The 26,358-nt window shown below is 42.5% G+C and overlaps 1 protein-coding gene across 4 annotated transcripts in view; it reads left to right on the top strand.

Moving 5' to 3' along the window:
- NKTR (natural killer cell triggering receptor) overlaps positions 1-26,358 on the top strand; it is a 293,873-nt gene that overhangs the window by 160,678 nt on the left and 106,837 nt on the right. For all 4 annotated transcript variants that reach the window (XM_033931783.1, XM_033931786.1, XM_033931785.1 and 1 more), the window contains 3 exons: positions 5,402-5,547; positions 8,592-8,805; positions 14,581-14,739. In XM_033931783.1, coding sequence (XP_033787674.1) covers positions 5,402-5,547; positions 8,592-8,805; positions 14,581-14,739 — 519 coding nt within the window. The remainder of the gene's footprint in view (positions 1-5,401; positions 5,548-8,591; positions 8,806-14,580; positions 14,740-26,358) is intronic.

Below are 26,358 nucleotides of genomic sequence, written 5' to 3' on the forward strand. Positions count from 1 at the left end.
TCCTCTTACCTAGAGAGATTCTCCATTCTCCAACACTACCAACACGGATTTAGGCCCAATTTCAGCATCGAGTCCCTCCTAGTTTCCTTAATTTCAAAGGTGCAACAACTACACGCTCGAAACAAATTTGCTGTTCTTCTACAGTTCGATCTCTCCGCGGCTTTCGATGTCGTGCACCATGACATACTAATCTACCAACTTTCTGAGATAGGAATAGACTCCTTTGTCCTAAAGTGGTTCTCAAACTTCCTTCGCGCTCGTTCCTACACTGTCAACACAAACGGCTCCAAATCCGCTCCGTGGACACCATGCTGTGGTGTCCCACAGGGTTCTCCCCTATCCCCTATTCTCTTCAACATGTATATGACCTCCCTGAAGCTCCTCAAACTATCCCCCCTTGAAACAATATACACATATGCAGACGATATCCTTATCCTCCTCGAAACAGACCAGAACCTCACAAACCTCCAAGAGAACATCACTTCATGCATAATGAGACTTCACGCCTGGTCCCTCTCTGTACAGATGAAATTAAATGAATCAAAAACAAAATTACTCTGGCTCGGCCCAAAATTAGTACACCTGGCCACCCTCTTCACACTACCCACAGGCCCTGCTCTGCACCTTGAGTTCTCAAGCAAGGTCCTCGGTATCACTATCGATTCCTCCCTCTTCCTCAACGATTACCTGAATTCCTTGGCAAAATCATGTTTTTTCAGCCTCCACATGCTATGGAAAGTAAGATCCTACTTTCACCAAAAACATTTCACCGTCCTTGTACAATCCATCATCCTATCCAAACTCGATTACTGTAATGCCATTTATTTATGCCTAACAAAAAAAAGTCTTCGCAAACTCCAGCTTATCCAGAATACTGCTGCCAAGCTGATTTTTGCTAAACGCAAATTTGACCATGTCTCCCCACTACTTACCAATCTTCACTGGCTCCCAGTACTTTCCAGAATTCATTTCAAATGCTCCTGCCTGTCTTTCAAGATCATTCACGGCATCCTTCCACCCCTAATCCCTCTATCCTTCCTCGCCTTGACGCCTGCTACCACCAGATCCGCCCACAGACATAAACTATCCTTCCCCTCTCTACACGGCATCCTCCATTTAGGCAAACTGGAAAGATCCCTCCTCTCCAAAATCACGGGCCTTTGGAACGATCTCACTATCCCGCTGCGGAACCTGGGCTCCCTCCAACTATTCCGAAAAAAACTGAAAACCTGGCCTTTCTCTAGCATATAACATCTCTTCTCCTGTTTACATCCCCTCTATTCATATGCTCTTGTAAATCTTTCTCCTCTCTCTTCCTATATTTTTAAGCTTTGAAAAACCGTGTCGAGCTCCACTTCCGTGGAGATGATGCGGTATATAAACTTAAGGCTTAGTTTAGTTTAGTTTGGATTCGGATTTCTAGCGACTGTGACTTGCTGGTACCGTTAGACATTCATACCTTCATTGGTGGCATATTAGCATCGAGTCTATTTGATGCATGCCTTCTGTACCGATGTTTCAAGCATGTCAACACACATGTATTGCAGTGACATTGATACTTCTATCTACGTGCATCGGTGGCATATTAGCATCGAGTCTATTTGATGCATGCCTTCTGTACCAATGTTTCAAGCATGTCAACACACATGTATTGCAGTGATATTGATACTTCCATCTATGTGCATTGGTGGCATATTAGCATCAAGTCTATTGGATGCATGGTTTTTTATACCGATGTTTCAACTATATCGACAAATATGCATCGCAGTGACGTCAATACCTCCAACTGCTTGCATCGGTGGCATATAAGCATCGAGTCTATTTGATGCATGCTTTCTGGTACCAATGTTTTAACCATATCAACACAGATGCATCGCAGTGGACAGTGCCCTGTCAATTAAGCATCGAGTCCATTTGATACATGGATTTCTGGACGATACAGGTTGTCATTCTGAATCACATCGCCTTTGCAAGCACTCAGGCTTCAACGCCTGTGGCACCTTCGATACCACTTGATACTACTTAATCGATGAACATCGATTCAGATTATTCTTTTTAAGTGCAGTGCCTCCTCTTCATACTTCATTCCATCGGTACCGATCCATACTAAGTGTAGCATATTTAACAACGGTACTTTTCTCCAGGTTCTTTTTACATAGTAGCATCGATGACCATCAAACCTTTATGTAGTATTTCCTTGCATATACCAGTTTTTCTTCAGTACTGCGGCATCTACATCGATGGTACCTGTCCGGAATACATCACCGAGGAATAACTCCACTTCGACACCAGTGTCTCCTTCTGTGCAGATTGTGTCTCTTATTTGACATGCATCTTTTTTGAGGTCTTCTACCCCTCAACAACCTGCGCAGGATATTGGTTCCAGGGTCGACGACTTTATGCACATTGCTCACCATCATTTTCATCGATTATTACTTACTTACTTTTGACAGAGAATTAGTTCCTGTTTCAGGGAGTATTTCATCGGAAGGGTACCGAAGACATCGATTTCATCTCAGCCTCTGTTCTTCAAGTTATCAGCGATGTTTGTCTTCAGAATATTGAGCATCGTTGAAACATCGTCGTGTGTCTGCAAAAAAATAAAAATAAAAAAAATTGATGTTTTTCTCTAAACATCATCATGAAACAGTGAATAAGAAAAGAAATTGAAGTTTTGTCTCAGGTGACATAGCTGCTTATCTTGGAGCGTCAGCATGGGTCCAAAACAACCTGCATTGATATCAATGATTTTCATTGGGTTACTGTGACAGGAATTCACCATGGGTGTTGAGCCTGTAAGATGGTATTTTTCCTGTTGTTTTAACTCAATCACACACAGACTAGTGGGGGGAATCTTAACATGTGGGTAGAACTTGTTAAGTTAGATACCAGGATCAACCAGCATCAATCCACATTGCAATTGCCTTTCCATACTGTTTCAGGAGTCCACTATGGGTGTAGAGCCTGTAAGGTGGTCTTTTTCCTGTTCTCTGGATAAAAACATATAAAGACAAGTGGCGGAATCTAACACGGGTGTAGAGCCTTTTACATTAGTTTCCTTACCATGTTTAAAAAAAAAAAAAAAAAGATTAATGTTTACTTTTGTGCTTATGCACTATCAATGGACATTCGCTTTCTGTATTTTATCCATTGAAGCAGAATGGTTCTCTGCTTTATCTTATAAGCAGGATCAACCAGGTTTTTTTACTAAAACACGGCTCCCACTGTACCATCAATGTTACAGAATTTTCCAGAAGACTTATATAATTACTTTGAAGTATCTTTCCCTACATGGAGTTTTCCTATTTTTTAATGGACATTATCCACAACACTCTTTCCTCCATCTCCTTTTTTATTCTAAAGGAACCTGGAGGTTTGGGAACGTCTGCAGGGGGGAGAGGAAGCCACTACACTTCCCCCTCCCTATTCGCGGTTTCAGTAATCGCAATTTCACATATTCGTGATTTTTTTGGGGAGGGGGAAAAAAGAAAAAAAAAGACTATCCTTAAGTCTTCCCCCCAGCATCCCGGCCTTACCTGGTGGTCTAGCAGGCTTTCAGGGTAGGAGCGATCTTCCTATGCTCCTGCCCCGTGCAGATCGCCATTAGGAAATAGCTGTAGGGAGTTCCTGTCGTAGTCTCGGATTGAGGGATTGGCAAGCCCACAAGCTCCGTAGGCAATGCTGTGTTCCGTCCCTGCAGAGCTCCCGAGATCTCCCAATCTTGCGTTTGTAGAGGAGGGGCAGGTCCAGGGGGGCTGAGCGATGCTTCACTCCCGAACACCAAATGTTCTCTCTGATTCGGCGGTGCCGGTTCGCCCCTGGGTGAGGATGTAAAGAAGCCCGTAATAACCTCCTGCCGCATCAAGGTAGGTTCATTCTGCCGGGATGAGGCAGCGACTCTTCCTCTTCTTTTTGGCATTCTTAATTTAGGTCTACCCCCAAATAGGCAAGTAGGAAATATTTCTAGCAGCAGGAGAGAATTGCTCAGGGTCCTCACTATGCGGTCATCTTGTCTCTCCTCGGATGATGATCTTTTTATCCAGGAATGGTACCTCCTTCCTATCAAAGTACATTTTAAACTTCTGATTGATATCTAAATTGTTTAACCAATTATAAAATTCCTCTGTACCATCCTATATCAAACAAATGCTATCTATGTATATTTTCCATAAAATCACATTGGATTCATATTTATGGGTTCTTAAAAATTCTTTTTCAAAATTAGCTATATACTAATTAGCTATGGAAGAAGCCCCCATAGCCATCCCCTTTATCTGTTAATATAATTTGCTATTAAAACAAAAGTAGTTGCGTCTATGAGGCAAACATGGTTTTTCCTGTTGCATAGAGCACTCTGGACCCCTGTGTGTTTACAAAAATTGGATTGCTCTAGGTCTAATAGGTGTTGGCATTGTCATCTTGAGGCTGGAACTTTAGATCATTTATTATTTTATTGTCCTTTATTAATGCTTTTTGGAAATTGATTTGGGATCAAGTAAATTGTATGCTTGAAAATCCTGTAGCTTTATCATATGATACCATCTTATTTGGTATGTCTATGAGGGCTAAATCTCAAATATCTTCCAAAAATAATAAGCTTTTAATGATTCTAACAGGAGTTGCCATTCAACAGATAACTTTTAATTGGAAAGATTACACAAGATTAAATTACTCTTTTTGGTGGAGTACGGTGTGTCATGTGTATAAAATGGAGAGAATATTAGTTGTTAGAAAAGGATGTTTTAAGAAATTTAAGGATGTGTGGGGACCATTAATGAATTATTATAATGAATAATCAGTATTTTCCCCTTTTTAGTATAGATGGTATAGGGAGGGTGGGTGGGTTTTTAGTTTTCTTAGGGTTAAATGGAAAAGATGTAATTATTATATTATGGGATATCTAATATAAAGATTATTGTATGTGGGGTGGGGAGGGATTAAACTTTTTTCTGTGAGAATTGTAGAAATTCAAGTGGAATTGTATATTATATGAATGATATTCTGTACACTTGTTATAGAGAATCGCTCAGAGTGCTAATGTTAATATTAATGACCACATTGTGCTACATTTGCAAGGCAGTATCGAAGACTGCTAGAAAATTCTGAAAAGACCACAGTAAGCTGTTTTAATAATATGTCGCTAAAATACATGCAAGCTAAACCGGCTGGAATTGGTTTAGTGAGCCACGTTAAAGGCAGATTTTAGTTTTGAGAATCTGCCCCAGAATGCTTTACTGTAAGAAACTCTGCTTCCTTAGGTGTTAAGGACTGGTTTTCCTTCCCTATGTCTATTAATGCTTTAATTTCTAGGTGTAGAGCTGGTATAGTTTTTTGTAAAGTTTTCTGTAAAAGAAAGTGTCATTGATCTATTTTCTAAAGACCTATTTGTGTTTGCTTGCAGTGTGCACGTGGTCTTTGGGCTGGTCATTTCTGGCTTTGAAGTAATAGAACAAATAGAAAATCTGAAAATAGATGCTGCAAGCAGACCATATGCTGATGTGCGAGTTATTGATACAGGAGTGTTGGTCTCAAAGCCAGCAAAAGATGGTAAGACCCTAATGAGCTTTCTATTGGACAGCCTCTTTAGTCAAAAGAAAGTACAGTCTGTACTTGCAGAGATCACCATATCTCTGCAGATCAAAGCTGTATTTTCTTTAGAAAAGTAATTTCCCTTATCAACAATTTTATTTTTTAGGATTATCACCTTTTTTTGAAGAAAAATCACCCCCAAGGCTGTTTATAGCAAATAGAAGTCTGATTCTCAGACCCTTAAACTCTGCCTCAAGTTAAAATCATGCAACTGCATCCTGGACCCATTTCCCTCCTACCTATTTGAGAAAATCCCTGCACAAGCCTTCACATCTCTTACCAAACTCATAAATTCTGCCCTATTATCAGGCCTATTCTCCACTGAAATGGGACACATCGCATTGACCCCTTTACTGAAAAAAGCTGACCTAGACCCCTCCATACCATCCAACTACCGTCCAATAGCAAATATCCCTCTCCTCACCAAACTGCTCGAGTCTATCATATCTACCCAGCTCTCTTCCTACTTAGAAAGATTCTCCATCCTCTTACCTTACCAATATGGCTTCAGACCCAACTTCTGCACTGAATCCCTATTGGCCTCTCTAATCTCTAAGGTTCAGCAACTGCATTCTCGTAACAAGTTTGCTGTCCTTCTACAATTCGACCTCTCCGCAGCTTTTGACGTTGTCCACCACGACATTCTAATTTTCCAACTCTCCGAGATAGGCATTAGCTCCATAGTTCTTGATTGGTTCTCCAAATTCTTGCGCTCCCGTTCTTACATGGTTAACATGAGCGGCACCTCATCCTCCCCCTGGACCCCGACTTGTGGTGTCCCACAAGGCTCACCCTCTCCCCAATCCTCTTTAACATTTACATGTCCTCCCTGAAACTACTCCAACTATCCCCCCTTGAAACTCTTTACACTTACGCTGATGACATCCTCGTCCTCCTTGAGGCTGACTCGAACCTCACTAACCTCTCCACAAACATATCCTCATGCATAAAGAACCTCCAATCCTGGGCATTCACAATGCATATGAAACTAAACGAGTCCAAAACAAAACTCCTTTGGCTCGGCCAAAAATTAGACCATCTACCTTCCTCCATCCCATTGTCCACCGGCCCCCCATTACAGCTCGAGTTCTCAAGCAAAGTTCTGGGTGTCACCTTAGACTCTTCTCTATCCTTCAACGAACATCTCCAATCCCTGGTGAAGAAATGCTTCTTCTGCCTTCACATGCTAAGGAAAGTCAGACCCTATTTTCACCAAAAACACTTCGCAGTCCTAGTACAATCCATCATCCTCTCCAGATTGGATTATTGCAATTCTATCTACCTCAGCCTAACCAAGAAAAGCCTCCACAGACTTCAGCGGATTCAGAACGCCGCAGCTAAGCTTGTTTTCGCGAAATGCAAATTTGATCACGTCTCACCACTCCTGTCTAAGCTCCATTGGCTCCCAGTAATCCCCAGGATCCACTTCAAATGTGCGTGTCTGGCCTACAAGATCCTACATGGCATCCTTCCTGCCGTTATCCCTCTATCCTGGAACTCCCCAACCCCTACTTCCTCCAGATCCTCCCAAATTTTTAAACTATCCTTCCCTTCCATAAAAGGTATTTCCCATGTAGGCAAACTTGGGTCATCCCTCCCCTTTAGAATCACTGAGATCTGGAATAACCTCACCTCCCCTCTCCGAACCTCAAGCTCCCTCCAACTCTTCCGCAAACACCTAAAAACCTGGCTATTCTCAAAACTGTAACACTTCCCCCCTCTTAGGCCTCTCACCTTCCCCCTTTACACCTAACTCTTTAATCTCTCCACTGTAGTTCCTCTCTCATCTTTCTTCCTGTAAACCGTGCCGAGCTCCGCATTCGTGGAGATGGTGCAGTATATAAACCCAAGGTTTAGTTTAGTTTAGAAGTCTCATATAGAAACCAACAAAATTATTTAAATTTGATATTTTTGTAGTGTTTATGAAATTTGCCAGATTTAACACAGTTCACCTTCAGAATAAGAGTATTGGTTCCCGTAATTGTAAAATGTGATACCAGAGTGCTGTGGGGGCTCTGTACAGAAAGATTAGTAATTTATAATTGGGGACTACAGGCTAAAGATATTTGATCTGTTGTAGATCTTTTCCTGTTGGAATGGGTAACAAAGAATAAATTTTTATAAACTACAGTAAGCAGAAATTGTATCTGTAGAAATTGAGATGGGTCTGTATCATCTTTTGCCCCTGATGTGACATCTCAATTTTGCTATTCTTTTATAAGTTGTACACCAGTCTTGGCATACTCAGAAGTTAGCTGAATTTAACTTGGTGTGCTAAGGTATATAACTATAGTACTATACCCCCTGTGGACCATAGATAACATTTTCTATTTATTCTTCTGTACTTGCCAGAGATTTTTCCAATTATAGCACATCCAGCTGCTCCCCAGCCATATTGGCCCCAAAACTTAGGGCTCCTTTTACTAAGGTGCGCTAGCGTTTTTAGCGCACGCAGCAGATTAGCGCGCACTAATACCGTGCTATGCAGCGAGAGCTAATGCCAGCTCAATGCTGGCTTTAGCGTCTAGTGCACGTGGCATTGTAGCGCGCTATTCTGTGCGTTAAAACCCTAACGCAGCTTAGTAAAAGGAGCCCTTAATGGATAGCATTTCTTTTTTTTTAAATCTTCATTAAGTTTTCTGTTTAGTTAGCTTTTTAAGTGGATGACATGTTTGATATGCTGTTTCAAATTCTAACATTTTTGTCATTTCATACCATCACAATTCAAACAATGAACAGAGCTATTTAACAGACATTCATCCTCAGAAAATCTCTTATCATGTAAACTGAAATGGATTTGTAGTTCAATTAGTTGCTCATACCCCAAATCACTCTCTCATATTGATTCCTTTTATTTGCATGCACAGTATTTTTTTCAAGTGCTGGCTGTCTCTTTAAGAAGAGACCTCACAAAGCAGCAGCTTCATTATCTATTGATACTACCCTTTAATTCATGAGGTCAAATACAGCACAAATATATTCTTTTTTTGTTTTGTTTAAAGTTTTGGAGAAACGTAATGAAGTTTCTTCGAATGCAATAAATATGTTCAAGTCTTCATCTTCTGAGTCCTTGCTTTCTGAGAGTGAATTGCAAAATGAGAAAAACAGAAGGAAAAAGCGTAAAAGAAAGACTAAAGTAAAACATGTAAAGAAGAAAAGGAAGGAAGAGAGAGAAAATGAGGAACTAGCCAACAAAAGGGATCCAAACCCTAATAGGTGAGTTGTATACCTTCAGAAATACTGCAGGTAAAAAAAAATTTCAAATATTTGATGTTTTTTGTGCTTAATTCAAGATACATCTGAGTCGTCTTTTGCCTTATTCACTGTCTACCTCGCTCCTCATTTGCCACCAAACGCACTTCTTTCATAGGATCACTTGAATCGTGATGCAGCTAGATTAATAGTAATAGTAGTAGTAGTAGTAGTAGTAGCTAGCTGCAAAAATTAGTGTGAATTGCAGGACACATTGATCTTCTTTCATACGACGGACTTTTACAGCATTTTGGCGGTTTTTTTAGTGTGTCACCAAACGCTATTTTTCTAGGCTTTTTTTTACATTCCCCTTTTTTCCTTTATCACCATGGACCCCTGATGAAGGTTGTCCGAAACACGGACCGTGTTGGGTCCCTTGCCTGGTAAAAGGTTTTCAGTTAAGATCGATTTGTCATAATAAAATTTGCCTGTACCGTGTACAAAGCCTGCAGTTTTGGTTTGTTTGCTTCTTTCATAGGTGGCATAACTAGGCCATTGATTCTCTGCCTGGTCCTCAAGATCCTTGCCAGTCATCATAGTCACAAATAGGTGGTGTCTCTGACAGAGCTTGGTATGGAGGAAGCTTCTTTTTTGCTTTAACATGGGACTTTTTTCAGTTTCTTCTTTTCCATTGAGCAATTAAGATTCATTTGTGCTGTCCCCTTGAGATATTTTGATTTTGAACATAAAAAATACCACTGTCATGTAGGCTTTCAAGCATTTGTCCTTAGTAAACCCTAATCAGGTTTTTCAGCCACATTTTAAGTTCTCTTACTTTTTCCATGTACTTACTGTATGCCCCATTAGGCTTCAGTGTCTAGCTGGGTTAATTTTTTAAGACAAGTCATTTGATTTTGCTGCGGTTATATTTTTCTGCAATGTAGCACCTGATAAAAGGATGCATTCACCCACATTGCGATACAAATATGAGATACTTTTAGTGATTTGGATGTAATAGGGAAACACTGTTACTAGTACTGTGGCTTTATATCAGCTCCACAAGTAGTCGGTTAGGAGGCAATTTAGTAAAGGGCCCCAAAAGTTAGGTGACAAGATTTAGCACACTAAACACTAATTTTGTAATGGGATTTGGGTGCCCAGATAACATGATATAGTGCTAACATACGAGAAGCGTTCATTAATTTATCTGAGTATGAAAGAAAGTAGCAAGCTTGTTGAAACAAGTCTGTGCATGTTGTGACATGTCTCAAGGTTATCTCAAAACAATAGTGCCTAAAAATCATGCACTATTAAATTTATGCATAAGCATAAAAACAAAAACCAAAGAAATAGTGATTCGTGATGAATATGCTCAGTACCCCCACACACACCGGTCATTAGAAATGAAGAACAATGGAATGAAAAACCATCATAGCAGTATTCAGTTCTCCATTATACCAATACCTAGTTGTTTAAATGTCTCATAATGCAGTGGTCTCCAACCTTTTTGACACCAAGGACCGCTTTTATAGAAGCAGATTTTTCCAGGGACCGGTTGGGGTGAATGGGGTTCATAGGGCAGTTTTATACACAATTTAAATTACATTTCTATTATTATTAAGTTATAAAATCATAATAGATATTATACAATGTACCATAATGCAGAATCAGTGGGAGCCCTGAGCTTGTTTTCCTGCAAACAAATGATTCCATCTGGGGTTGATGGAAGACAGTGAAACACGTGCAGAAGAACCCTGATGACCCGCATCCCCCTGCGCACCTTTCCATCTCTCCCTTCCATCCCCCATGTGTAGCAGAACCCTGACGACCCCGCCAACCCAGCCCCCTGCGCACCTTTCCATCTCTCCTTCCCATCCCCCATGTGCAGCATACCCCGATGACCCTGCCAACCCATCTCCCTGCGCAGCACCTTTCCATCTCTCCCTCCCATCCCCCACATGCAGCAGAACCTCTGTTCTGAAAAGCAGCAGCAACACTGAACAGGCTGCTTTGCTGCTTTCCCCACCAGGGCCTTTCCTCTGCCTCCGCGTTACTAATTATGTCATCAGTGACACAGCGGCAGAGGGAAGGCCCCAGAGAAGGCAGCAAAGTAGTTCAGTGCTGCTGCCGCCACTGCTGCTGCTTTTCAGAACAGAGGTTGACGGGTTTCTGCTGAGGGATGGAGGATCTCTCGCAGCCTGGCTGTCAGACGGCGGGCCGCGGCCCAGGGGTAGGGGACCCCTGTCATAATATACAAGAATAACAGTATTGAAACAGTGTAGCACAGTATTTTTCATCCTGCGGTACGTGTACCCTGGGGGGTACACGGGCTAAGCCACCGCCGCCGATTTCTCCGTGCCACCCAACATGCTCTATCTCCCGTTCCCACCCAACATGCTCCATCCATCTCCCCGCTGCAATTCTGAGCACGGATAGACCAGGCGCATGCAGCGACTGCATGCGGCCGGCCCACAAACTTTCCTCCTGACGTCAATTCTGACGTCGGAGAGAATGTTCCGGGCCAGCTAATCGTTGCTTGGCTGGCCCGGAACCTTATCTCTGACATCAGAACTGATGTCAGGGGGAGGAGGGGAAGGCTTGTGGGCCGGCTGCGTGGAATTGCACGCGTCTGGCCTGTCCTTGTCCGGAGTTGTGGCAGGGGATGGATGGATGGAGCGTGTCAGGTGGCAGCAGCGAGGGGGAAGGAGTGTGTTGGGTGGCAGGGAGGAATCAGCAGCTTCAGGATGAATGTAGCATGTCGTGCGGCAGCGGGGGGGAGGGAAGTGGTTAATGGAGTGTATTGGGTGGCAGGGATGAATCTGGTGGCGACTTCAGAGGGTGGCAGGTCGGCTTCGGGGGAGGGAGGAAGGTGGTGTGTGGGCAGTGCAACTTAATTTTGGGTTAAAGGCTGAAAGGCGGTGTGGGGGAGAGGGTACGAACTGGACATAGAAGGAAGGAAAGGAGCATGAACATGGGACCCACAAGGGAAGGAGGAAGGGGCACTAACTTGGGACAGGAGGAAGGGAATAGAAAGGGAGAATTGTTGGGCATCAATGTGTGAGTGAAAGGGAAAGGAAGAAAGAGGAAAGAGAGTTGCAAGGAAAGAGAAAGATGAGAGGAGAAATGTTGGATATGGTGGTGGAGAGGGAACAGAGGGATAGATTGAAGGGGATTCAAGGGGGAGCAGTGTTGGGCATAGTGGTGAAAAATGCTGCACATGATCTTGGGGATGAGAGAGGGAGAAATGATTGATGTGACAGTAGAGGGGGTAGGAGAGATGGACAGTGAGAGAGGGAGAGGGAGAGGGAGACTTGTTGCCAATAGGGTTTGAGGAGAGAGGAAGAAAAGTTGGTCTCATGGAGGGACAGAGAGATGTTGGTTGAGGAATGGAATGAGGTCTGGAGGAGAGGAAGCATGCAGGAGGCAGAAAGAAAGAAAAATATTGGATACACAGTCAGAAGAAAGTGCAACTAGAGACTTATGAAATCACCAGTTAACAAAGGTAGGAAAAATTATTTTTTCAATTCAGTGATCAAAATGTGTCAGTTTTGAGAATTTATATCTGCTGTCTATATTTTGCACTACATTTGTCTCTTTTTCTATAGTTGTTACTGAGGTGACATTGCGTATTTTAAAGTCATCTGCCTTGACCTCTTTGAAAAAAAACCCCCAGAATACGAATATAAATGATAATTAACATTTCTGTATCGCCCTCTAGACCGGTACAATTCTTTAATGATGGGTTATATCTCACTATGACCAGCAGGTAGAGACTGAGACCAAAACGTTTGGTTGTAGTATATTAACTGAAGCTCCCCCTCCTAAACCAATCTTTCTCAGTCTCCAAGCAGGTGAGATAGGAAAAATATTTAAGGCTCCCCCTTTTAGGTCTGTTGTATTTTGTTTAGGACTCCTGGTCCCCTTTTTTGTGCTGGATGGAGCTTGGATGGGTCCTGTTTGGGGATCCATCCGACTTTGGGGGTGTTAAACCCAGCAGGTCTTATGCTGGGTCCCTCACCCCCTTCTTCCACCTCCCCACATTTTTATAGAGGTGCCTCAGCTGGCAGCCTGGCCACCGATACCGGTCAGTGGAGTCTGTTCTGGAAATAAAACAAAATCCCCCCAAATCCTGAGGCTGTGCCGGTCTAAAGGGCTCTTTCCCTTTTGAATTTGCTGTATTTTACTATATTTTTCAACTAACCGATGCTTATTTTACCGCTAGGTCGCATATTGCACAATGAGCACTTTGCAAGGGAAAAAGTGCTCATTGTGCTCCAGACGCGAGGCACTCGTGGCTGGCCTGTGCAAGCACTGTATAGGCTGGAGCGGTAGGGGATCCTCATTGGTATCAGGTGCTGGCCTCCAGGGAACCCTGCCGCACTCGTGGCTGGCCTGTGCAAGCACTGTATAGGCTGGAGCGGTAGGGGATCCTCATTGGTATCGGGTGCTGGCCTCCAGGGAACACCTGCTTTAAAAAAAAAAAAAAAAGTGCCTCTTGAGTTGGGAGCTGATTGCGAGGAAGCCTGAACTTCCCCTGCCGTCCACACGGAAGGTTTCCCAGCCGCTGACGGTCAGGGCAAAAAGGATTCCCTTATCACCGAAGCGGCTGGGGACTCCCTTACCGCTGCTGCCTGCTTTAGCGGCTGGGACAGTTCAGGCTTCCCAGACGATACATGTCTCTAGAGCTCTGATTTTGGCAGATTCGGCTTTGTTATTGGCAGGAAGCACCACCATCTTTTCAGTAGCCTCAGGTGACCTTTCTTCTGTATTGGAGAGACAGGGGCAGGTTTCAGCTTGGTTCCCTGCTTTGGCAGGGAGTCCCTTGGGGCCGCCAGGGGTTTTTTCCCCGAATTTTGTTTTAGCCCTATGTAAGGCATCAGTTGAAAGCCAAAAAACAAAGGAAAGAAAAAGCACTTATCTTTGTATGGTCCTGTCTATATAATTCGGCAGGAGTGCAGGCTTCGTAAGGGTAGTGCAAGCATCATAGGCAGTAGATTCAGTTGTCGAAGCTCACCCAAAAGTGAAACTCAGTGGCCAAACTCAATCACACAAAAGTTCACAGTTCAAATTTCAACTTCAAAAACAGTTTTTCTTCCTGGTATATTGATGCCACATTTTGCTGGTGTCATGACAGTTAGATCACCATGTTTGATTTTCAGTAACAGTAGCTGTATCAGAGACTACTGCTGCTCATAGGACACAGCTACAATAAGGAAGCCAAATTTTGTGGAGATAAAGTACTTATATTCCCAGATGTGGCCAAAGCGACACAGCTGAGAAGGAAAGCATTTCTTTCATTAAAGTCAAGAGCAGTGTCTCGCAAACTTTCCGCCTGTCGGCACACTAAATCCAGTGCCCTGGCCGGAAGGCACCCAGAAGTGAGCGGAGGCCCATCTGGCTGTGACCCGCTTTGGTGGAGGGTCCCGGGAGGTGTGAGGATAGGGGGGAGACTCCGGCCAGGAGAAGAGTCATCTGCGCCGGCTGACTTCCAATAGGACGTGCCTCTCACCGTGAGAGGCACATCCTGTAGGCAGTCAGCTGGCTTGGATGACTCTCCTCACCAGTGTGTCATGGCACACCTGAAATCTCAGCAGGCACACAGTTTGCGATACACTGGTCTAGAGTATTAGCTTTGGAAGCCACATTTTTTTGAAATTTCCCTGTAAATGTCTGTTGAAGTTGCAAGATCCTTTACAATTGGAACAATTTCTTAATTTTGAACGACTCAAAGAGATGTCTGTTTTATTGCACAACACACATTTAACTTTTTATGTAATTAGTTTTCTTCTTTTTTTATAGCTACAACTCTGACCAGAATGATGCAAATGAGGAAGGGTCAAAAGATTTTAGTGCAAAAAGAGAAAAACCTGTTGTACGTCCTGAAGAAATCCCTCCAGTTCCCGAAAACAAATTTTTACTAAGGCGAGATGTACCTGTCCCTAATCAAGAACCTGAACCGTAAGTTGAAGACTACCTTTCTGTCAAAGTTAAATATTCCTTAAACATTACAGTTTTTCTGTTATCTACATTACTTTGTCTTTATGAATACATGTTTAAATTTGGCAGTTTTCTATTATCTATTAATAGATTTCTGAAAAGGTCTGAAAACATGATGTTTGAAATATACCTAGAGTTAGGCATCACAGTAAATTCTTGGCAGTAAGTTTCTGCCATCTTGTCCCTCCTTCCTCCGCCCGACGCCGTTACAAGCAGGAGGACTCTGCTCTCTCTTAGAGCCCCTGCCTCTCCAGCCACCGGGGATCGCCGACGCAGCCCGACTTTTGAGTCGGATTTTTCTTCTTCAGCCCGTGAGGGCCACCGAAAGCCTCTCCCCCCAGCGACTTCCTAGGCAGAGGAAGGAGGAAGTTTCTGCCCTCTTGTCCCTCCTTCCTCCGCCCGACGCCGTTACAAGCAGGAGGACTCTGCTCTCTCTTAGAGCCCCTGCCTCTCCAGCCACCGGGGATCGCCGACGCAGCCCGACTTTTGAGTCGGATTTTTCTTCTTCAGCCCGTGAGGGCCACCGAAAGCCTCTCCCCCCAGCGACTTCCTAGGCAGAGGAAGGAGGAAGTTTCTGCCATCTTGTCCCTCCTTCCTCCGCCCGACGCCACTCGTGCAGAAGTGTGCGGACCTGCTCTTCACTAGAAACTCTGCCCCCACAGTCCACCCAAAGTTCACCATTGTCAAAGTTTACCATTGTTTATACCCCTGTTTCTGCACCATATTTTACTATTGTATTCACTCATGTTTTGATGCTAACCTTTTTTGCTTTTTTTTTTTTTGCTCAGTTCTGCTCCAAACTGTACTCCCTGCCAAAGGTTTTTTTACCAGTCTCTCACTTTTTCAGCTGCCCCAGTTCCCCCAGTACCCTGGGCTACACATTTACCTAACCGTGCAACCCCCCTAGTACCCAATTACCGCCCCAAGCCTCTCCGCTCCAGGCACCACTTGGAATGCGCTTAGCCGCTAACTGTCCTCACTGATACAGCACCCTTAGTCCTAAAAAAAAAAAAAAAAGCCTCTCCTCCCTTCTCTCGGCTCATATATAGTCAGCTTAATCTAAGTCCCCCTGCTCCTTCCTCAACCAACTCTACTCCCCCTTACTGCAGACTCTCACACACCAACCACCCTACCATGAATCCATCCTTCTGGATCCTTCTCCTCCTACTCTGCTCACCTCTCTACCCTTCCCTCTGTCTGAAACCTCCCTCCCCCAATCTACTTGACCCCGCCAACACCAATACCATCTGCCCCGGACTCAGAATCCCCACACTGATACGCACCAGAAACCCCCCTCCCAAGAAAAACCACCGAAAAGCCAACCTAGACTCTCTAAAGCCCCTGCCCCCTGCCAATCTTCGCAACACTGTCCCAGACTCTCTCACCCCAGTCCCGACACTTTACTGCAATGCCAGATCCGCATGCAATAAGACCCAAATCTTGAAAGACCTTCTAGACGAGTTCGACCCTGGTTTCCTGTGCATCACAGAATCATGGATCGCCAAAGACGACCTATTCACTCAAAATGAACTCCTCCCCCATGGCTACCAAGGCCTCTTCTCCCCCAGACCCAACCGAAAAGGAGGTGGTCTGGCACTCCTCTACAAATCTTTCTTCGACGTCCAGCTCCTTGAGACGGGCACCCATGCTTCTCTAGAATATCTGCTTGCCTCAGTCACTGACGAACTCCGCACCCACCCATTGGGCATCCTAATACTATACCGACCACCCACCCCTTGGACCAAATCTTCCAATCTCGTCTATGAGACCATAACAAATGCCTTCCTTAAATTCCAAAGACTTCTGATCGTTGGCGATATCAACCTCCACCTCGACGACACAAATAACAATGATACATCTGAATTCAACAACTTCCTTACCTCTCTAGGTTTTCCCTCACCCACCCCATCCCCAACCCACGAAAAAGGACATACCCTAGACTTCACCACCTTCATTGATCTTACCGCCTTCAAAACCTCAACCGACGACACTCGCTGGGAACAAGTCCCCTGGTCAGATCATTTCTTAGGGACTACCTGTCTCCCCGTCTTCATGTCACATCTTGACTCCCCACCCCACTCCTCTCATTCCATAACCTACCGCAAAAAAACCTCGAGCAACCTATTCTGGTCCAAACTCCTCAACAAACTCTCCTCCAACCCTAGACCTATAGACCCTGAATCACATTGGCACAACTGGACCACCCTCTCCGAGTCCACCTACCACTCCCTTGCTCCATTAACTACCAAAACCATCTCCTACCCCCGAAAGGCCCCCTGGTACCTACCTCTTCACAGAGAATTGAAACAGAAATGTCGCGCTTTGGAGCGCAAATGGAAAAAATCTAAATCCCCCTCTGATAGACAGACCTGGAGGGCTAACATTAAATTTTACAACTCAACACTAAAAAAAGCCAGGAAAAATTTCTTTGGAGATAAGATCTCTAGATCCAATAACCAAATCAGTGCGCTGTTCAACATCTGGCGCTCCCTAACTACAAAAAAAGACCCACGTTCGCTTCCACCATCCCTATCAGCTGATGCCCTTGCAAATTTCTTTAATGAAAAGGTTACCACTCTAAGATGCTCCTTCCCTCCCACAGTCTCCTACAATTCCCTGACCTCTATTGATCTCAATCCTACTTCACCTGTATCCACCCCCATTCCTGCCGACAGATCCTGGACCGCCTTCGAGCCTGTCTCTGAACCGCAAGTCTCCAAACTCTGCCACAAACTAAAAACTTGCAAGTGCATTTTGGATCCTTTCCCCTCCTATCTATTCGATAATATCCCTACACAGGCCATCGCTTCCCTCACCGACCTCATAAACTCTGCCCTAACATCGGGCCTTTTCTCCCCCGACATGGGACACATTTCACTGTCCCCTCTACTGAAAAAGGCCGACCTTGATCCCACCATTCCATCTAACTACCGTCCTATAGCAAATATCCCTCTCCTAACCAAGTTATTAGAATCCATCATATCCACCCAACTCTCATCCTACCTAGAACGTTTCTCTATCCTCCTACCCCACCAATTCGGCTTCAGACCCAACTTCAGCACCGAATCCCTCTTGGCCTCACTAATCTCTAAGGTGCAACAACTCCATTCTCAAAACAAATTCGCTGTTCTTCTTCAATTCGACCTCTCCGCAGCCTTCGATGTCGTTCACCACGACATCCTTATCTTCCAACTCTCCGAAATAGGCATAAGCTCCACAGTCCTTGATTGGTTCTCGAAATTCCTACGCTTCCGCTCCTACACCGTAAACACAAACGGTTCCTCATCCCCCGCCTGGAAGCCGAAATGTGGAGTCCCGCAAGGCTCACCCCTCTCTCCTATTCTTTTCAACATCTACATGTCCTCTCTGAAACTCCTTCATCTATCCCCCCTAGAAACTCTCTACTCCTATGCTGACGACATCCTCATCCTCCTCGAAACCGACGCGAACCTCTCGAACCTCACTGAGAACATCTCCACATGTATTACGAACCTCCAATCCTGGGCCCAATCTGTACAAATGAAACTGAATGAGTCCAAAACCAAACTCCTTTGGCTCGGCCCAATTTCAGATCACTTACCCACCTCCATCCCTCTACCTTCCGGCCCCACTCTTCATCTTGAGTTCTCAAGCAAAGTCCTAGGCATCATCTTAGACTCCTCTCTCTCCTTCAACGATCACCTCAACTCCCTAGTAAAAAAATGCTTCTTTAGCCTCCATATGTTAAGAAAAGTAAGATCTTGTTTTCATCATTCTCATTTCGCCATCCTCGTCCAATCCACCATCCTCTCTAGACTAGACTACTGCAACTCCATCTATATAAGCCTAACTAAGAAAAACCTCCATAGACTTCAGCTAATTCAGAACGCCGCTGCCAAGCTTATTTTCGCAAAAGGCAAGTTTGATCACGTTTCCCCACTCCTCTCCAAGCTTCACTGGCTCCCAGTATACTCCAGAGTCCTCTATAAATGTGCCTGCTTAGCCTTCAAGATTCTACATGGCGTCCTTCCTCCCGTTATCCCACTCTTCTGGAATTCATCAAACCCGCTCTCTTCTAGACCCTCCCAAAAACTGAAACTATCTTTCCCATCTATAAAAGGTATATCCCGCGCAGGAAAACTTGGAACATCCCTCCCCTTTAGAACCACTGAACTCTGGAACAACCTCTCATCCCCGCTCAGAAATTCTAGCTCCTTCCAATCCTTCCGTAAACGCTTGAAAACTTGGCTCTTCTCAAAAATCTAATCTCCTCCCGTTCTCTAGTACCCTGCCCCTCTCTATCCTCTCAGTCCCTCTCCTATACCCCTTCTTTGTAATTCCTTTCCTCTTAACCTCTGTAAACCGTACCGAGCTCTGCGCATGCGGAGATGGTGCGGTATACAAACCTAATGGTTTAGTTTAGTTTAGTTTAATTAATACAAAGTGTATGAGGTGTATAGTAGATTTTCCTTCAACAAGTAGAATTGAGTCAAGCATACAAATGGATGACCTCTGATGGCACCAAGACAAAACAGCACTTTCAGAACTGAAAGCAATATTGCTCACCTGTAAGAGATGTTATCCCAGGACAAGCAGGCAGCATATTCTTGACTGATGGGTGACGGCACCGACGGAGCCCCGGTACGGACAATTTTAGAGTGATTGCACTCTAAGAACTTGGAAAGTTCTAGCAGGCCGCACCGCGCACGCGCGAGTGCCTTCCCGCCCGACAGAGGCGCGCAGTCCCCAGTTTCTTAGTTTCCGCGGAGCTAAGAAGACGCACTTTCAACGGCTGTTGAAATTTTTTCTCAAACGCCTTCCCGCTTGCGTAAACCTTTTCGGTATTTTCTTTTTGTTATGCTCAGTCCGAACTGACACTGGAAGGTTCTGTCACGGCCCATAGAGTTAGAGCTATGGCAGCATCTGTAGCTTTCCTCCGTTCCACGCCTATTGAGGAAATCTGCAAGGCTGCTACATGGTCCTCAGTTCACACTTTTACATCTCACTATTGTCTGGATGCATTCTCCAGACGGGATGGACACTTCGGCCAATCTGTTTTGCAAAATTTGTTTTCCTAATGGCCAACCTTCCCTCCATCCCTCTTTTTGTTAGCTTGGAGGTCACCCATCAGTCAAGAATATGCTGCCTGCTTGTCCTGGGATAAAGCACAGTTACTTACCGTAACAGGTGTTATCCAGGGACAGCAGGCAGATATTCTTGCGTCCCACCCACCTCCCCGGGTTGGCTTCTTAGCTGGCTTATCCTAACTGGGTCCGCGCGCCTCTGTCGGGCGGGAAGGCACTCGCACGTGTGCGGTGCGGCCTGCTAGAACTTTCCAAGTTCTTAGAGTGCAATCACTCTAAAATTGTCCGTACCGGGGCTCCGTCGGTGCCGTCACCCATCAGTCAAGAATATCTGCCTGCTATCCCTGGATAGCACCTGTTACGGTAAGTAACTGTGCTTTTTATGTAGACAGCAAGATTGATAAGGCACACAGGTAGGAGACGTTATTTAACTTTAATGTAAAGTTCTGGAAATGTAAAGTTATGAAAATGCATATATTAGCAACTCTATTGAATGTCCATGTCAAAATGTCCATTATAACAAGAGACTGATATGGGGACAAATTTGCCCCCCCGTCTCCGCAGGATCTCAATATCCCTGACCCGTCCCCGCAAGTTTTACCTTAACTGCACAATGTTTTGATAGCAAATGTTAAAAAGCAGGTCATTCTTAAAAAATTGCGCATGCAAATGAGGTTGGCGGAGAGCAGCGAAGATTCGCTAAATTTGCATGTGCTCATCGCTGGTGATAGCGATGGGCACATGCGCAGAAAAAATGCAAAAAGAAAAAAAAGCTGAAAAACAACAGCGGGAGAGATGTTCAATCTCTCCTGCCAACTAACGCCCCCTCACCCCCAGCAGCGGGAGAGATGACCATTGTCTCCTGATGCAACCCTTCCCCCCCCCCTGCAGCGGGAGAAATGCCCTCTGTCTCCCACTGCCATACAACACCCCCCCCCTGTCTTCACCCCCCCTTACCTCCATGTAGATGTCTGACCTGAGGGACATGGATTCCCTCCACCCAGCTGGCCCGCATCTTCCAAAATAGGCCTTCCTTCTTTAGCCTTGGTGGCTTGGACGCGGATGATGACGGTCGGGTGAAGGAGAAGCTCCGTATAAACAAGCATATCTAACAGAAATTACTACAAAAAAAAATAATTTCCTACAAACTTGAGAGAGAGAACTTAAAATCTAAATCATTAACTGAGACGTAGAAACGTTTTAAATATAAAAAAGTGGAAGTAAAAGTCCCGTTTTTATATCTGAGAAGAAAGATGTAAAAGGCTGGAGATTAACGGAACTTGAAAACTGCCGGTGAGCTATTTAAAGATAAAATCTTCCTCTTTAACTAATATGTAGGATAGCTGCTTCCTGACATACTATAGAGATTGGCTGTTTTATCTGCCAGAGATAAAGCGAAGTATCCTGTGAAAACCTACTTAGCAACGGTTTCTTATTATTTCCTCAGCAGGCAGCTTTGAACAGGAGCCTTGCTGCCAATTTTACGAGGAAAACGGCGGTTGAAATAATATAATATAAATATAATATAGATACTGATCTCCACTGTTGAAATTGAAAGAAACCTATGATATAGGAGATTGTCGGTTTTTTTTTTTCAGCGCTTGGGCAGAATAAAGGTTTAACGGTTTTTTTACCTTAAGAAATGAGAGGTGCAGAAAACTGAAAATATATACATCAGTAAAAAAGAAAATATACTGAATGAAATATTGCTCTCCTCAATAGAAGCTGCGATTGGGCTTATAAGAGGAGACAAGAACTTAAACTAAATGAAGAAACAGACATACTCACAGTGCGACTTAGTGTTCGTCTGCACATAAAAAATGGCGCTGGCAAACATTCAACGCCGCACATGCGCCCTTTATACTACTTCTTACACATGCGCATTTTAGTGCAGAAAATAAATATACTCAAAAAAACTAACGTGCTCAAAAAAATATGAATATCTCAAAAAAATGTGTGAAAAAAAGAATGTGTAAAAAAAAAAGAAAAGAAGAATTATATCACAGAAAAAATCATTATTGTTCTATAGAACACTTTTAGAAAAAAGAATACCAATCTATATTTGAATTTAGCCCTTGTGGTTTTAACGTGTTTAATCTGAAAATCCAACGGGATTCCCGTTGATGTAACCTCCGTTGCCTGTTGCCCCCTCTCACATTATCCTCTTCCCTGTCAATCCCGAAGCACTTTAAGTCTGAAAAAAGATGATTCAACTGAACACAGTGTTCAGCCAAAGGTGCATTACGTTTGAAACACTTGATATTAGACTTGTGTTCTCCCATCCTAATTTTCAAAGATCTTGTGGACATGCCCACGTACAGCTTGTTGCATGGGCACAAGATCACATAGATCACATGATCGGTAGAACAAGTTAAAAAGTGTTTGATTTTATACACCCTGCCATCTTGTGGATTCATGAACTCTGATTGAGAAATGGTAAATTTGCAGATATTACAATGTCCACAGGCAAAAAAGCCTACCTCCGATGGACTTGGAGTTTTCACAATACCACTTATAGTCGGAGATAAAATGTCTCTTAAATTCCTATTTCTGGAAAAAGCTATCCTAAGGTGTACATCTTCAAAGAGAGGGTTAGTTTTCATGATTTTCCAATTCTCTTTCAAAATATGTGCGATCGGACCACCTTCATTAGAATAACGTAGTGCACAAGTCATAATCGAGTCATCAGAAATCGAATCCTTTGGTTTTTTGAGAAACAGCCACTCTCTATGATAATTTTTTGTCCGCTTGAGCGCTTTCTTTAATGTGGCTTTCGGATAACCTCTTTCCTCTAACTTGACAGTCAACTCCTGAGCTCTTATTTTAAAAGTTTGTTTAGAAGAGCAATTTCTCTTCAACCTCAAATATTGAGAGAAAGGGAGATTGTTTCTCAGACTTATAGGGTGACAACTACGGTAATCTAAAAATGTGTTTCTATCTGTTGGTTTAGTAAAAACATCAAATACAAAATGGTCTTCTTTCTGAGAAATGGACAAATCCAAAAATTGGATGTGAGAATGAGACCAATTCATAGTGAACTGCAAATTCACATCGCAACAGTTAAGCCAGATCAGAAAATCATGAAGGTTCTTTTCATCCCCTTTCCACAACAACAGGATATCATCTATATACCTGTGCCAACTGAATATCATTTCTTTGAAAGGAGAATACTTAATCCAATGGGCCTCAAAATCAGCCATATATAAATTGGCGACGGAGGGGGCAAACACTGCCCCCATGGCCACCCCTTTCCGTTGTTTATAATACTTTTGGTCATAGATGAAAAAATTTTCAGTCATGGTGATCGTAGCAAGGTCTGACAAAAATCCAGTAGGAATATTATGAGGTCTTTCTCTCCTATCTAGAACATCTGTAATGATATTTAAAGCCTCAGTTTGAGGGATGGAGGTATATAACGCAGTGACATCAAAAGAAGCCAAAATGAAAGGAAACTGACAACCTGGTATAACATCCATTTTTTCCATTACATCTCTGGAGTCCTGGAGATAGGATTCTATTTTAGGGACTTCACATTTAAGAAATTCATCGATGAATGTTGACAAGGGTTCTAATAACGAACCCCTAGACGACATAATAGGTCTCCCCGGCGGATCTACCAAGCTCTTGTGTATTTTAGGAAGAACATAAAAAGTTGATGTCATAGGGGACTTCCTATTTAGATATTTATGGTCACGTGGAGTTAAAAAACCCTCTTCCACTCCTCGGTTAGTCAAACTTAATATCTGCATTCGTAAACGAGGGGAAGGATTCTCATCTAACTGTTCATACACAGTTACATCATTTAGCTGTCTCATAATTTCAGCCTGGTATTTGACTTGATCCAAAATAACTAGGGCACCCCCTTTATCAGCTTTTTTAATCACTATGGTGTTATCTGATTTTAAACTGGAAATAGCAATACGTTCCATCTTATTTAAGTTATTATGAAAATGCCTCTGCGACCCTTGCCATATGGCCACATCTTTAAGAACACATTGTTTAAATGCATGGACCATAGGGTCCAAAGGAATAGGGGGGGACCAAGTAGATTTCGGAGTTATAATGGTTCGATCTTGCACATTATCTTTATTAGAAAAGTAAACTTTCAATTGTAACTTCCTTATTAACTTTTCCAAATCAACATTGAATTGGAAAGAATCAAAAGAAGAAGATGGTACAAACGAGAGACCGTATGTTAAAACCTTCAATTCAATATCTGTTAAAGGTCTTGTAGAAAGGTTAATCACCACTGGTTTCGTTTGGATTGTGATCTTGTGTTGGGTCTTGATTGTTGACCCCCTCTCTTTCCTCTCGAGCGAGTTCTTCTGTTGGATTGACCTCTCCGTAAAAAAGTCGTTTTTTATGTGCAGACGAACACTAAGTCGCACTTTTTCAATGACATGACCCCTGAAGAAGCCATTGTATGTGGTGAAACGGGTCCCGTAGGGCGTTCAGCCATGCATTACTACCTTTGCTAACTACAAATTAGCTTTCACAAGATAAGTGCAAAAAATTTTTTGATATACATTTTAAATATTTATTACATTTAGCACTTTATAAAAGCTTGTAGAAAGTTTGCAGTTTCTGCATTGATCAATACCGGCTCAATGAAAGATACCATTTACCTGTCAGAGTGGTTTTAAAACACTGCTGTGTTCTACCATCACAGGTTTCTGAGAGCGGTATTACAATAAGAACAAGAATTTTGTTTGAGTTGGTCTTCTATTTTGGATAGTTGATTTTGTTTTTTGTAAGAAGACTTTGCCAAATATAGTGATTCAGTTTTTTATAAGAGGAGAGCCAAAAAAAAAAAAAAATACTTGAAGAAAAGTAACATCGAGATAATTAAGAAACGCTGAAAACTGAAAATTTACATCAAAAATACTAAAAATATACTGGATGGAAAATTGTTCTCCTTGATAATAGCTGCGATTGGGCTAATAAAAGGAGAGAAAAAAAAAATACTGATTTTAGCGCTGAAGAAAAGTATCAACAAAAAATGACTAATGGATTTATTAAAATAAATCTGTAAAAAGATTGAACAGCTATATCTAAAAATCTAAGGAAAGAAAGACTGCTAATTTGAATATTAATGCCTTCATAGAGGCTGAGATAAGGCTTGAAGGTAAAGAACAAAGAGAAGGACTACCAAAAATTTTTGTATTCACAGCAATAGAACTTGAGTCAAATAACTCACAGTTGCTATAAGAATATTATAAAAATTTTTTAAATCTGATCTAAATATAAGATTGGGACAAAAAAAAAAAAAAAAAAAAAATTTTTGATATAGCAAATAGTAAAAACATAAATTGAAGATTCAAAAGAAAAGAGATAAGAGACAAAATATTGAAACAGATACAAAGAGACAGTGAAGAAAAGCAAAGATAAAGAGAAGAGAAAAATAACAGAAGATGACATCTAAAAAACAAAACAAATGTGATTCAGAAGCAAGTGGTTCAGGTATTGGTAGCAGCAATAAAAGATCAAAACCAGAGCCAAATAACACACCCTCAAAAGTTCCATTGCCATCAGATGAAAGCCCCGACGTCATGGAAGAATTGAGACAAATTAAAGAAATAGTATTAGACAGCAATAAAAAACTAAAAAAAGCAATTGAAGATGCCGCACTTCTCACCAAAAGAGTGGATATAGTTGAAGATAAAATAAATAACCTAGAAAACAATACAGAACAACTGAATACAGACATGAGAAAATCTAAAATAATATGGAAAGAAGTTGAAGAAATTAAAAGAGACTTGGAAGATAGCCGAAATAGAGAAAGAAGAAATAATTTAAGGATCATCGGGATTCCAGAAGGGGTAGAAAAAAATGACCCTATAACATTCCTGGAACAATTTCTACCTAAAATACTACCTTTAAAATTCAAAGCTCCATTAGAAATAGAAAGAGCACACAGAATTCCAACACAGAATAAAAATCTTCAATCAAGACCAAGAACATTAATATTTAAACTTTTGAGACACCAACAAGCAGTAGAAATCTGCCAACTTGCAAAAGAAAATAAAAACCTCAAATGTCAGGATGCAAGAATCCACATTGTCCCTGACTTTGCAAAAGAAACTGCATCACGAAGAAAACAATTCCTAGACATGAGACCCCAACTACGAACTCTAGGGGCAAGATTCGGCCTTCTTTATCCAGCAGTAATGAAAATCACCATAGCCAACAAAACTCAAAACTTTTCAGATCCTACAAAACTTCAAGATTTCCTCGATCAACATGAACAGCCAATGACATCTTAAACAAGAACTTATTATCGAATGCTATATATGTATTAATATTTAAATTTATATTTAATTTAATAAAACATAGAGATTTAATATGAAACACAAATATAGAGTTCGATATAAAGGCGGAACTTTCAACTTTAATTGAAAAGAATTAGAAGAACATATAATTATAATTTAAAATGCAAAAACATTCTAAACGGACTGGGGAAATATATACTAATCCTTTATAAATGACTTTAAACATATACCTAAGCCTTAAAAATATA

The sequence above is a fragment of the Geotrypetes seraphini genome, chromosome 2 (genome assembly GCF_902459505.1).
Source record: "Geotrypetes seraphini chromosome 2, aGeoSer1.1, whole genome shotgun sequence".
In the NCBI taxonomy this organism is placed as follows: domain Eukaryota; kingdom Metazoa; phylum Chordata; class Amphibia; order Gymnophiona; family Dermophiidae; genus Geotrypetes; species Geotrypetes seraphini.